Source organism: Scardinius erythrophthalmus (assembly GCF_964197995.2).
Source record: "Scardinius erythrophthalmus genome assembly, contig: HAP1_SCAFFOLD_667, whole genome shotgun sequence".
NCBI lineage: Eukaryota > Metazoa > Chordata > Actinopteri > Cypriniformes > Leuciscidae > Scardinius > Scardinius erythrophthalmus.
The window spans coordinates 1-14120 of record NW_028295954.1 but is presented as its reverse complement, the minus strand read 5'-3'; the positions used below and the strand labels follow the sequence as shown (position 1 = coordinate 14120).

The 14120-nt window shown below is 43.8% G+C and overlaps 1 protein-coding gene across 1 annotated transcript; it reads right to left on the bottom strand.

Moving 5' to 3' along the window:
• Positions 1-251: 251 nt before the first annotated feature.
• Positions 252-13927, bottom strand: LOC308686701 (insulin-like growth factor-binding protein 6; the record flags this gene model as incomplete). The annotated part of the gene is made up of 5 exons (XM_081395134.1): positions 252-351; positions 497-616; positions 750-784; positions 1166-1452; positions 13811-13927. Coding segments are annotated over 5 exons (659 nt in total), but the record flags the coding sequence as incomplete, so codon positions are not given.
• Positions 13928-14120: the final 193 nt, after the last annotated feature.

The following is a 14120-nucleotide window of genomic DNA, read 5'->3' as shown; positions in this document are numbered from 1 at the left end:
TAACAAACAAATTTATTAATATAAAAGAAAACAAAGGTTTTTAATTCAGTAACTGAAACTGTTCAGACTGTTAAATGAATGCCACATAACGCTGCAAACATATTTGTCACAACCAGAGGGAGATGAAGGATTGTACAGGATTGTGGTCATAGAGTTCTCAGTGTATGTCATCTCTTTCGCTGGCTCGCTCTCGGTCCTTCCTAAACACATTTCAGGTCCAGATTTCTGTCACAATTCTCAGACACCGTTACATGAGATAGTTCCGTCATTTCTTTTACGGGATGAAATCTTTGATCCTTTGTCATCAACACACCAGCACTGGCCTCTTTGCATTCCCCTTGATGTGTGACACTGTTTCAAGAAGAGCAGACTATATTATTGTTTATAGAGAACAGATTACATTCTTACAGTCATGGAAATGGAGCAAAACACACAGACAAATGGATTTTTGCCTTGATTTTGCATTGCTAAAACACCTTCTTTCTTCTCTACACACCTGTTTCCTCCTGAAGGACCCTTGTTTGTCACAGTTGGGGATGTAGATGTCCTGAATTGAATGAATGATTGTGAGCTCAATACTCTGGAGGACTGTGTTTAACAGTTTGCGACATGGACCCTATAGAATGAAACAACAACGAAAACATGATTAATGCAAAAGTTTTCATTTATGTCTCACAGTCAGACAGTATGAACAGTATATTAATATTTATGCAGAACATAATTTACAGAGCCATAAGAAGATATGTTACCTTTTCACTGTTATCAGTGGTTGATGGTTGATTGTCTGGAACATAAAACTTATAGTTTTAATATGATTACAGTACGTTTTTTTGCACTTAACTTAACAGCACTTACTTAAAATGCTCAAAAATACCTTGTACTGTATTTTTAGCATTTTAGGAAAAAAGTCCTGCTCATTGTGCAAAGTACAGATAAGCCTCTAGTTTGCTGGTTTCTTTTCCCTCTTAAACACATGCAAATTACTTAATAACTTAAAAATCATTGTTACACATTTTCATATGAGCAACTCAAAATTGAACGTGAATAGCATTTTCATTCTAGTATCTACATGCTCAACTTTTAGGTTTAGTTTGTTTAGGTTAGCCAGTTTTAAACCAGACAAAATCCATGTGAGAAAAGATGCCATGAGACAAGACCATCTTACCTGTAGGTGGAGGAATGTCAGTGAAGGTGCTTTTGATGTTTTTGCAGACCCCTCGTCCCTGAAGCAGTGCCTGAAGGGGGCTTTGCTCCCCGAGAAGAGGGATGCACCGAAGACCCTGAGCACACGGTAGGGTGTAAACCCCACAGGGTTCATCAAATGCCAACGTGGATGTGATCTCCTCCCCAGATAAACTTTCAGCTCGGTGGCCCTTGAGGTCCCCTGAGGGCCCATTGCACAATGAGCAGATCTTCCTCAAGCCTAATACAAGGGAGTTGGAGCCAGATAAGCTGAGTTGAATGGTAACCAAAATGGTTAGTAAATAAGGAAAAGAAACCATCTTCGTCCAGTACAGAAAAGCTTGTTTTTAGTGAATGCTCTTCTCTTTTCCAGGTCTCTCTGATATTCAGTGGAAGTAGTAGTGTGAAATCAGGTATCTAAAGACAGTAATTAGATCAAATTGCCCAGAAATGCAACATGGGCTGCTTTTAAAGAGCTGAGATGCTGTAGGGGTGGGAGACTGAGAGATGCTGGGCGTTAACTAAGAGGTGGAGTTACTGGATAACTCTATCCCTCCCCATTTCTGCCACAGCTACATTTCAAATGATGTACAAATTCAGCTGGTTTGAGTTCATGAATTATGTGAACATGCAATATTTTGTTTCCACTGATGCACATGAAGAATAATAAGTATTTCTAATGGTATTATTAAACTGAAAGGAGTCTATCTTCCCAAAGCATTTTGCATACAACTTAGACATTGATATTGTTGGTTTCCCAAAAGCATTGTAATGTGCCAGTGGTTCTACAATCTACTTATTTTTACGTAAGATATACTTGCAGAAATAGGCAGACCATGTTTTAAAACGAGAATGATTCTTCATTTATATTAGTTCATTAATTGTTGATGAACCAGACAATAAATCTGATTGCCACTCTGGTACTTTTAGAGAGGCATCTCTCTATATGCCATTATTAAAATCCTGGAGTCATTCTATCAAATTGTATTTATAACTGATACTCTGAAGAGTTTGTTTTGGTTATCTGTGAAACCTTTGCTGCCTCACAAATGCTGGACAGTGTTGTGGATAGTTACACATGATGAGTAATGATGAGATCTGAACTACCGTAAAAAATCAGTATATGATCAATAAGTTATGACAACATATGTTTTTATATTGCTTTATATTGCTTTTAATCTTTTTTTTGTAAGTTCTACAAGATTCAACAATTTTTTTTAAGCCAGTTTAATGTAATTTAAGTTGAAATGACTTAAACATCCAAGTTGATTTTACTTATATTACAGTGTATATATTTTAGCTCTGGATTGGTTTATAAATTAGATTTAGTCTGCACAAACTTTGTCAAATAAAATATCATAATCTAAGAGATTTAAATTTCACTCCTAACTTAGTTTTGACACAATGTGTAGTTACTACATCTAAGTCTTTTTGCCAAATGGCTTCTTTGTCTGTGTTTCTCCTTTCCTGGATTTTCAGACTGAATAAGTGCCACTTCCCTTAGGATGTTGTGATGGCGTATTTTATTAGTTGATCTGGCAGCAGGACAAAAAATTCCTACACCCACAGCAACACCCACATGTTGCCAAGACTTGGGCTACTATAACAAATTACTCTATATTGCAGTGTATCACTTTTTTCCAGTTGTCTCCATCTCTTTTCCTCCCAAATCACACACACACACACACACACACACACACACACACACACACACACACACACACACACACACACACACACACACACACACACACACACACACACACACACACACACACACACACACACACACACACACACACACACACACACACACACACACAAACACAAATTATCACAATCCTTTTTCATGAAGTCATGGATGATCGCTTAATGACTTTAAGCCTGTTTTTCAAGAACTTCACCCTTGATCTGTCATTGCACTGATTTCCCCATCGCAATGATGTCATAATTAATCGCCTCAAGTAGGAAAATGAGCACCACATCACAGGTGTTTCTGAGTGACATGGGGAAAAATTAACAAGGGCTTTTCCCTCTAACCAGAAATTTTTTAAACGTTTTACTGATATCCAAGGAAACATTCTGTGTATGTGCTTTGTCAGACAATATCTTCTTAAAAAACACATGGAAGGGTTTACATACATGTTGTTGGCAACCAGCTTCATACCTACAGGTGTGCAAGTCACCTAGAAAGGAGAGTGACCCCACATCTGTACAGCTGTGCAGTATTTCTCACTAAAGTACAGGGGAAATAAGAAACTTCCAGGGCTGCCTCGCTCTCCATCTGTGTCTTTGACTTTCCATACATTTACATGTTCATTTAATCATTTAGCAGACGCTTTTATCCAAAGCGACTTACAAATGGGGAGAGCAATAAAAGCAGTTAAATTAACAATAGGACAACGATATGTAAGTGCTGTGACCTTTCCCAGTTTGGTCTAACCCAGTATATGTAATTATCTTTTCTAAATAGATATAGAGTAGAAGAGAAGTGAAATGAAAGTGTTAGTATTAATCGATCAAGTGTTGCCGAAAAAGATGTGACTTCAACCTATATATAATCTGTTATACAATATATCCGTTTACCATCGACCATATCATGTCCACACCTTTAGTGTACAATGATCTGTAAACAATTGCTGTGATGTACAGTGTTTAGTTCCCAAAGAGCCTCTGCTCCTGGGACTGTGCTGTCGACCTGCCTCTGCTCCGGGATGAGTTTATCTAATGCTGCTACCTGAACACAACTTGAAATTACTGTCAAGTTCCTATCGGTATCTTCTCCCTTTAATCACAGCCTCCCTTGAGATCCAGAGCGGTGTGACCATCTCGATTTAAGTAGTGCAAACAAAATTCATTGGTTTGTAATCCTCTATATAGATCAGTGGTTCTCATCTGGGGACCCACAGAACTGCACATGTTTTTTTGTCTCCCTTATTAACACACCTGAGGCAAATCTTCAGCCCAGTAGCAAAAAGGTAAGGGTAAGGGAGAGATATATACCGTGCAGTGCTATAGGTGGTGAACGTGATTTCACAAAGTACAACAGGTTCCTGGGTCAACATCTTTGATGATCCTGGAACAACATTACAATCAACCAATCAGATTTGAAGGACAAGTTTACAATTTATGTGAAGTTTAGGGTTACAATCAGGGTTAGGTGCTTCTACATCAGTGTTATTCACCTATCATTTACCTCTGATTTTAGGGAGAATTTATGGGTAGGGTTAGGTTTAGGGGTAAGGATAGGGTTAGGACTACATTTTTGAACAGGAATGTTGCTCCAGGACCAACAAAATCCAGGAATCCAGAACATTTCTTACTTGGCAAAATGACAGTGACCGTAGGTCCTCAGAACGAAAGTTGAGAACCACTGATACAGTGTAAATCACATCCTCATCTATTCATCCTACCTGACAGACTACATCCGATATGGACACTTCCACCATTCCTCCAATGACAGATGGATCCTGTCAAGAACCGCAGTGCTTCCTGGACTTTTCCTGCTTCCATTCATCTGAGGCTTCTGCAGTCTCTTGAAAAGTAAGCCTAATCATGCCTCCCATACTCCGAAATCCAAACCTTGATCTCCCGTTTATCCTTAAAGTCCTACTACCACTGACATAGGGGCCATCCTATCCCAGAGATTAGGTACTCCTCTGAAACGCCATCCATGCATGGTCTCAGAAAAGTTAACAGCCACTGAGTTATGACAACCGGACAAACTTTTGCCAATCAAACTAGTTCTGGAGAAGTGGCACCAAGTGGAGCTCAACATTGTTTCCAAGTGATAACGGATTGTTGGAGATTTTCCCCCAACGCACCTGACTTAAGACAACCTGGGTCGTCTCCTAATCGACGTCCCTAAACATCTCCTGATCGACGTTCAATATTATTTATACTTTAGCGCAGGGATGGGCAACTTCGGTCCTGGAGGGCCAATGTCCTACAGAGTTTAGTTCCAACCCTAATCAAACACACCTGAACAAGCTAATCAAGGTCCTCAGGATTACTAGAAAGTTACAGGCAGGTGATTTTTTCAGGGTTGGAGCTAAACTCTGTAAGACAGTGGCCCTCCAGGACCGAAGTTGCCCATCCCTGCTCTAGCGTGTCTCCTAATCGACGTCGACTGAGTCGGTCAACGCCTTGACCCCTATGAACATTAAAATAAGATCTCTAGTGCTCCACTAACTTGCTGCGCAGCAATACCTAAACAGACTCCAGACAATGCCTTTGAATTAGCTTTAATCTCGGCCGGAGGATCTCAGACCAATTTCAGAGAGAATCCCACCAGCAAAAAGAATACAACAGTTTTTATAGAATAGGAGTATGGCAAAGGTGACATGATACATTACATAATTTTCCTACAATACAATTGGTTCTTCAGATGCATAATTCAGCAAACCCTTCTGTTACTAGGTAGAAGCAAACTCTGGATTTCTTGATTTACTTCACTTGCTCGAAGTCATGAGTTTATAAATTTCGATATCTGTCCAGTTTCATTTCCCCTTTTGTTATATTTGGACATGATTCACTAACACACACACACACACACACACACACACACACACACACACACACACACACACACACACACACACACACACACACACACACACTGACTGACTGAGTGTTTTTGACCAAAGGGTTTGGAGACAATTAGGATTAAAAAGCATATGAATGTTATTCCTGTAAGAAAAATAAATATTAGTTATGATTAATTAAAAAATCCATCACAGGATCATCAGAACTTGGAATACTTCTGTGATGTCAATAGGCTGAATCCAAGCTCAATATGCCTTCTTCACTCATTTTACTTATTGACCTGGGTCAAAAAATATGAAGGCAGATGACCTCACTCAGCTCCACTTGCTTGATGTGGAAGATCAAACCTCAATGGTTCTTGCGAAAGTTCAAACATGCTTGCGTGACATGCAAGAATCAACCAGATTTTTGGGTGAACTAACCCTTTAAGTCCCTAGTACAGTGGTCCATTCACCATCCTGCAACAGATAAATCCAGTCACTTATCAGCTCTAGCTCCCTTCACAGTAACGTATGTTTCCCTTTTGAAGCCTCACCTGCCTTCACTCTCTAATTTCAACATAATGATTGCTACTGTAGATATCTTACCTTTCGAACAGGAAAAATACGATTTCTAGACCGGTGTAAATCCTTTGAAAGCTTGCAATTGTCAATCTCTGAAAAGCCAGTCGGATGTTGTCTGACTAATTACAAGTTGTTTTACGGGCTCTGTCACTTTTCATCTTTGCTTGTAAACTCTTCTTTAATTCAAGTTTTGTTTGTTTTAGAAATGAATGATTCTTCTGAGACTAAAATGTCTCACACTATATATTGTTTTAGTAAGTGAGGGAGAGTTTCTTTGTGTCATCAACACTTTTCTCAAACAGATGCATGTAAACGGCGGGTGGATTATTACTCTGCATTCGGAAAGACAAAAGCAATGATCATTATGATATTATAAAAAAAAAAAAAAAGCAGCACACTACACTAGTACACCATCTGTAATAAGCTAGAGTATAAAATATGCCAAATATGTGGACACTGGCCATGATGAATGCAATTGCATGCATTGACAAAACATGCATATGAACATCAAGGTGCGTTCATGCCATGTCAGAATTACCATAATTATGTGATTCTGACTTGTAAAAATACATTTGCATGCATAACAACTGTTACTTGATTTAACAATTTATTACCTGACAACATTCAAAAGACAGCTGAAAACCCATCTCTTCCATGAGCACTTAACCTCTTAAAAAAAAAAAAAAAAAAAATTCCTTTCCCTTTGAAACATCACTTATCAGGCTTATGCTACTCTTAATAATGCCTGAACTTCGTATCTTGAGCACTTCTTGCGTTGTTGTTGTTTTTGCCTCTTCATGATGACTCGCTTAATTTAGTCCTAATTTGTAAGTCGCTTTGGATAAAAGCGTCTGCTAAATGACTAAATGTAATGTAAATGTAATTACTCAAATATATTATAAAATATATTATAACTCAAACATATTTATCAGAATTTACACATTACAAATGTATCAAAAAAAATTGTTTAGCAACTTAAAAGCTACATGAAATTTCTAACTAGCGAGGTAATAACAATGCTGTTATTGAAGCAGATAAACTTACAGTTTCGCTATTAGTAGAGACGCTGCTGCCGAACACTGTTGAGAGACACACAGACTCAGGTAATTCACACTCGCTAAATCTCTCTCTCTCTCTCTCTCTCTCTCTCTCTCTCTCTCTCTCTCTCTCTCTCTCTCTCTCTCTATGGCTCAAGCCTTCGTTACTAGCTGTAAAACTATGTTTTGGAATTAGCAAATGAGGCAAATGGGATGAAATACGTAAGTAATTAGTCCTATAGGCAAAAACCTGACAAATGACTTGAAATACAACATCTGAACAATGTCTTGAGGTGTGGTGACCATAGTGAAAGCCATATTTGTATATTGAAAATGTGAGTTTTCCTTTTTCAACATTCTTCAACATTGATAATGTGGGCATTTACATTACGGGTGATTGGCTTAAATCCTGTGGCCACATGATGAACACAGATGGCAGATTTCAATTCACATACTGCATCAACTCAGCAACATCCAGATAAATGTGAATACAAAAAGATCATGCGTGGATTAATTCGACCTCTATGTCCTTTTTTAGAGCTGGAAACTTTGAAACACCATTGACTGTTACTGTATGGACAAAAGCAGCTGAACTGTTCTTGAAATACCTTATTTTGTGTAGTGCATGAGAAGAAAAACAGAATGAAGGTGGCAAATTTTATTTTAGGGTTAACTATTATTTAGAGCGCATATAAAATACATTAGAGAAAGTGTTCTACTTCGTTTTTATCAGTTTATAATCACCCTTACTAGTTCATTTTAAATGATCCGACAGTGTGGCAAATACGTTTTTAAAAGTATACTGTATATTCCAATGCATGCATGCACAATAATTTAGAATAAGCAAAATGCTGTTTTAAAATAGTATTAAATAGAGTATAGTATGTCACACCACAGGAGATCTCAACTTCCCTGAAGCATTTAATTTCAACTACCCATTTTTAGAATAATTGCTTCCTTGCTTTGGGCATGAAAGCTTGTTCAGATGGGGTTCTTAAGTTGGTGTTTTGAGTAATTTCCAGCGATTTTTCTTGATCCAACTCCTTCTCCCTAGTGGAGCTGCACAACATTTCGACTAAATGGATAAAACAATACCTCTGTTTACTCTTAACATCAATACACCATGCACTGGTCCTTCCACTGGTCATATACTCCATGTCTCAGGTCACAGGAATCTCCCACTATGTCCTCCATTGGGCTTATACAAATAACAAATATTTTCCTTGGATATTGTGTTTCATAGTGGTCACGCTCCTCATAGCAGACAGAGTGACATTATTTAACAATGGAGCCAGTGACCTCAGCATTCAATAGCGAATTGCATGTGCCATGTGTCAAACAAATTTAGCACAAGGAAACTTGACTCAAAGATGGTGTAAGGTGGACTTTATTTGGAGCTCTGTATTGCATGTTGCATACTTGGACTGTAGAATCACCAGGGAGTTCACCTCAATCTGAAGTCTAAAGGATCAGGTCTACTTCAAGCAAAAGACAGTTTTTGGGAACTCCTTAGAGACAAAACTGAAACATCGTTTGTGTTATCTACATTCACAGATTTTAAGATGGCAGGGTCAGAATGCGCATGCAAGCACACACTCATGTATTATTTTCACTAGCATTGAAATAACAATTTATAGTCTTGATTAGACCAAAGCCATTAACGTGTCACTCAACAACGCAGACAAGGGTCAACAAGAACCCTATTAAAGTATGAGTGGCACGTATAGTGGCACACATTCATTTCAGCATGATTGAGTGAATGTCCTGAAATGCCTACATGAAAAAAATGACACTTGCACACTTAAAAAAAAAAAAATCGAAGATGAAAAATAATCTGGCTGATGCAGTGTTCTTGTTGCCAGGGCAGCAGGTCAACAAAACAAAGCCAAGCTCTGTCCACACCTTACATCTGTGGTTAACATTAAAGATAGAAATGTAGGGATCTGTCTGCACTGTTGTCTAATTGGTTTGAAAGGTTGGAGGAGAATCTAACAGGAGAAGACAGGTAACCTTAGCCTTGGGAGGACAGAAAGGTGTGGTGAGTAATAATCAGATCTCTGTAATTCTGTATTACACCATCATCTGCCCTGCAGTGATGGCTTTGGGTGTTATGGGTGAGTGAAAGGGACAGAACCAAATCAAGAATCAAACAATGGAAATTTGCAGAAGAATGTATCTTTCTTTCTTATAATTAATGGAGGTAAAAAAAAAGAGAGAATAAGATTCAGCTAACAGGGAATGTTCTCAGGACTTTGTCTAATGCTCTGGCAAGGTTTTCTCAAAGTTATGAACAAACGTTCTTCAAATAACATTAATGTTCGTTCAGAGTAATCTGGTCTGTAATAATGTTCTCAAAATGCTAGCACAAAAACATTATTTATACACTGTACAATGGAACAGTTTACGCAACAACCACTTTGACTCTTCAAAAAGTTCATAAAGAGATTGTAAAACTAATTCATATGAATTGAGCGGTTTAGTCCAAATTTTCTGAAGAGATTAGATCACTTAATATAGTAAACAGATTTCATTTTTCATAAATTAATGGGAATGTTAGCAGATTTTTTTTTGTTAACTGGGAGTAGAATATGGGAGACAACAGTAACATAAATTGCGTTGCATTGTTTTAAACAAGACAAGATCTGCTAGTCTGGTGTATTGTAGGGTTTTATCAACAAGAACTGGAAAGGTCCTGGATAAAACACATCTCTTTGCAGTACCAGACCTACACACATGTGAACAGGATGAACTGGAGCCCCAACTGTATTGCCCAACATCTCTGCCTATCCTCACTGATGGGAGCAAATCCCTGCAGCACTGTTTCAACACCGAATGAGTGAAACAAAAAAACAAAAGACAACAGAAGCTTTGAAAGGAAACATCGGAAAAGCACACATAGAATCTTCATGCCTTTGAATAAAGGACTGTACTGAAACACAAAGTACTTTTATTAACTTGCACTGTTTTATGCTCAATTTATTCCCTACCTGAAAAGTCCTTGCATCTATAAATGCCACTCTCTGCAGACTTATGCGGACTTAGGAGTTAATCGAGGATTGAAGGGAAAAAAGGAAGGAAGGAACTGGAAATAATAACAGACATGAAACAGTCGGCAATGGACATTTAACAAATTTTGCCCAGCAGGTCAGTCTGTGTGCAATGATATATAAACACTGGTATGTGGAAAGTTTGATTGAACGGATTTCAACCATATTAATGCTCCCGAATAAGGTTACTGATCCAGTTATAAACATGCCGTAAACATACTGTTAATATTTTTATCCCCAGTGGATTAATAATGCAGTGATGGATGACACTTGAAGTATTGCAAGCCTGAATGATTTTGTTGCTCAATAAGGAATTAACATTTTGCACTTTTAGCATTTTAAGGGCTGCTGATTACCTTTATGGCAGAGTTTTCTGGTTTAGATCTGGCATCAAGTTTACAACAGCATTGTGTCACGTTAGATACAAACAAAACCGAGGACTCAAATGCAGCCAAAACAAGAAGAACTTTAATAAAAAACACAATAACAAAAATACCCACGAGGGGGAAAAATACAAGAAATTCTGAAACAGAACTGGGACTGGAACAGAACACCAAACATAGACAACGTAACCACACAAGACTACAGACACAAGGAGACTAAATAGGGGAGCAAACAAAGGAGGGTAACGAACACAACAGGTGGGGCAAATTAACCAATAACTAGCTAACAAGACGGGCGGGGCTAACAATGAACATGAGCACCTGACTTAACATAACCAACACCCAAGTGCAAAACAAGACAGGACAGACATGTGACATAACCCCCTCCTTAAGGAGTGGCTTCCAGACACTCCACTAGAACGGGGGGACAGACCAGGGCGGGACGGGGGGGACAGACCAGGGCGGGACGGGGGGGACAGACCAGGGCGGGACGGGGGGGACAGACCAGGGCGGGACGGGAGGGACAGACCAGGGCGGGACGGGAGGGACAGACCAGGGCGGGACGGGAGGGACAGACCAGGGTGAGACAAGAGGAACAAACTGTCCATGGGAGGGCCAGGGTGGAGACCTTCCCTTGGGCGGCCAGGGCGGCGAAGACCCCTCGGGCGGCCACGGCGGCGAAGACCCCTCGGGCGGCCACGGCGGCGAAGACCCCTCGGGCGGCCACGGCGGCGAAGAACCCTCGGGCGGCCACGGCGGCGAAGAACCCTCGGGCGGCCACGGCGGCGAAGAACCCTCGGGCGGCCACGGCGGCGAAGAACCCTCGGGCGGCCACGGCGGCGAAGACCCCTCGGGCGGCCACGGCGGCGAAGACCCCTCGGGCGGCCACGGCTCAGGAACAGGGACTGGCGGCACCGTCTCAGGCACTGGAACTGGCACCACCAACTCAGGCACTAGATCTGGAACCAACGGTTCTGGAACAGACCCTGGCACCGGCTCTGGGACAGACCCTGGCTCCGGCTCTGGGACAGACCCTGGCTCCGGCTCTGGGACAGACACTGGCTCCGGCTCTGGGACAGACACTGGCTCCGGCTCTGGGACAGACACTGGCTCCGGCTCTGGGACAGACACTGGCTCCGGCTCTGGGACAGACACTGGCTCCGGCTCTGGGACAGACACTGGCTCCGGCTCTGGGACAGACACTGGCTCCGGCTCTGGGACAGACACTGGCTCCGGCTCTGGGACAGACACTGGCTCCGGCTCAGGGACAGACACTGGCTCCGGCTCAGGGACAGACACTGGCTCCGGCTCAGGGACAGACACTGGCTCCGGCTCAGGGACAGACACTGGCTCCGGCTCAGGGACAGACACTGGCTCCGGCTCAGGGACAGACACTGGCTCCGGCTCAGGGACAGACACTGGCTCCGGCTCAGGGACAGACACTGGCTCCGGCTCAGGGACAGACACTGGCTCCGGCTCAGGGACAGACACTGGCTCCGGCTCAGGGACAGACACTGGCTCCGGCTCAGGGACAGACACTGGCTCCGGCTCAGGGACAGACACTGGCTCCGGCTCAGGGACAGACACTGGCTCCGGCTCAGGGACAGACACTGGCTCCGGCTCAGGGACAGACACTGGCTCCGGCTCAGGGACAGACACTGGCTCCGGCTCAGGGACAGACACTGGCTCCGGCTCAGGGACAGACACTGGCTCCGGCTCAGGGACAGACACTGGCTCCGGCTCAGGGACAGACACTGGCTCCGGCTCAGGGACAGACACTGGCTCCGGCTCAGGGACAGACACTGGCTCCGGCTCAGGGACAGACACTGGCTCCGGCTCAGGGACAGACACTGGCTCCGGCTCAGGGACAGACACTGGCTCCGGCTCAGGGACAGACACTGGCTCCGGCTCAGGGACAGACACTGGCTCCGGCTCAGGGACAGACACTGGCTCCGGCTCAGGGACAGACACTGGCTCCGGCTCAGGGACAGACCCTGGCTCCGGCTCAGGGACAGACACTGGCTCCGGCTCAGGGACAGACACTGGCTCCGGCTCAGGGACAGACACTGGCTCCGGCTCAGGGACAGACACTGGCTCCGGCTCTGGGACAGACACTGGCTCCGGCTCTGGGACAGACACTGGCTCCGGCTCTGGGACAGACACTGGCTCCGGCTCTGGGACAGACACTGGCTCCGGCTCAAAAACGGACACCACCGACTCAGGAACGGACACCACTGGCTCAGGCTCAGGAACGGACACCACCGGCTCAGGAACAGACACAGACACAGGCAGAGACTCAGGAACAGGCACTGGCTCCGGCTCAGGAACAGGCACTGGCTCCGGCTCAGGAACAGGCACTGGCTCCGGCTCAGGAACAGGCACTGGCTCCGGCTCAGGAACAGGCACTGGCTCCGGCTCAGGAACAGGCACTGGCTCTGGCTCAGGAACAGACACTGGCTCCGGCTCAGGAACGGACACTGTGGGTCCAAAAGGTCTCTCCAGGATTCTGGCCAGACGCTCGAAGTAATCTGACAATGTCCCAGACGCCACCGGCTCGGGCACTGGAACTGGCCCCACCGGCTCGGGTCCTGGAACTGATACCACCGGCTCGGGCACTGGAACTGGCACCCCCAGCTCCGACTCAGGAACAGACACTACCGGTTCAAGTTCAGACACAAGCTCGACGGCGGCCATCTTATCCGAAGACACAGGCTTGGCGGTGGCCATCTTGTCCCGAAACATAGGCTCAGCAGATGCGACGTGAACATTCCTGGGTGTTTCTAGGATCTTCCGTAGCGTTGAAAAATAATCCAACAATGTTCCAGTGGCCATCTCCTCAGGGAACACCAGCTCCGCGTCGGCCATCTTGTCCGAAGACACAGGCTCGGCAGACGTGACGTGAACAGTCTCTGACTGGGCAGACGTGACGTGAACCGTCTCTGGCTGGGCAGACGTGACTTGAACCGTCTCTGACTGAGCATAACTGACCTGAACCGTCTCTGGCTGGGCAGACGTGGCATGAACCGTCTCTGGCTGGGTAGGTGTGACGTGACCCGTCCTTCTTCTCCTCCTGCGTCTCGGAGTCCCTGGGATCATCGGCGTTGGAGTCACCGGCGTTGGAACCCTGGGAACTGGCGATGAAAAACACTCGGGGCTGAACCTCGTCGGTCCTTGGTCACGAAACGACCAAACTGGAGAGTACTGTTGGTGCTCCCTTCTAGCATCTCCTCCCCTGTGTCCTCCACGAATTCCCCTGAATTTAGCGAGATGGGTTCCTCTGAAAGACTCACTCTCCCACGAAACGAGCCCGTGAGTCTCCATGCTGCTGAGTCCTCAAGGTGGTGGTTACGTTCTGTCACGTTA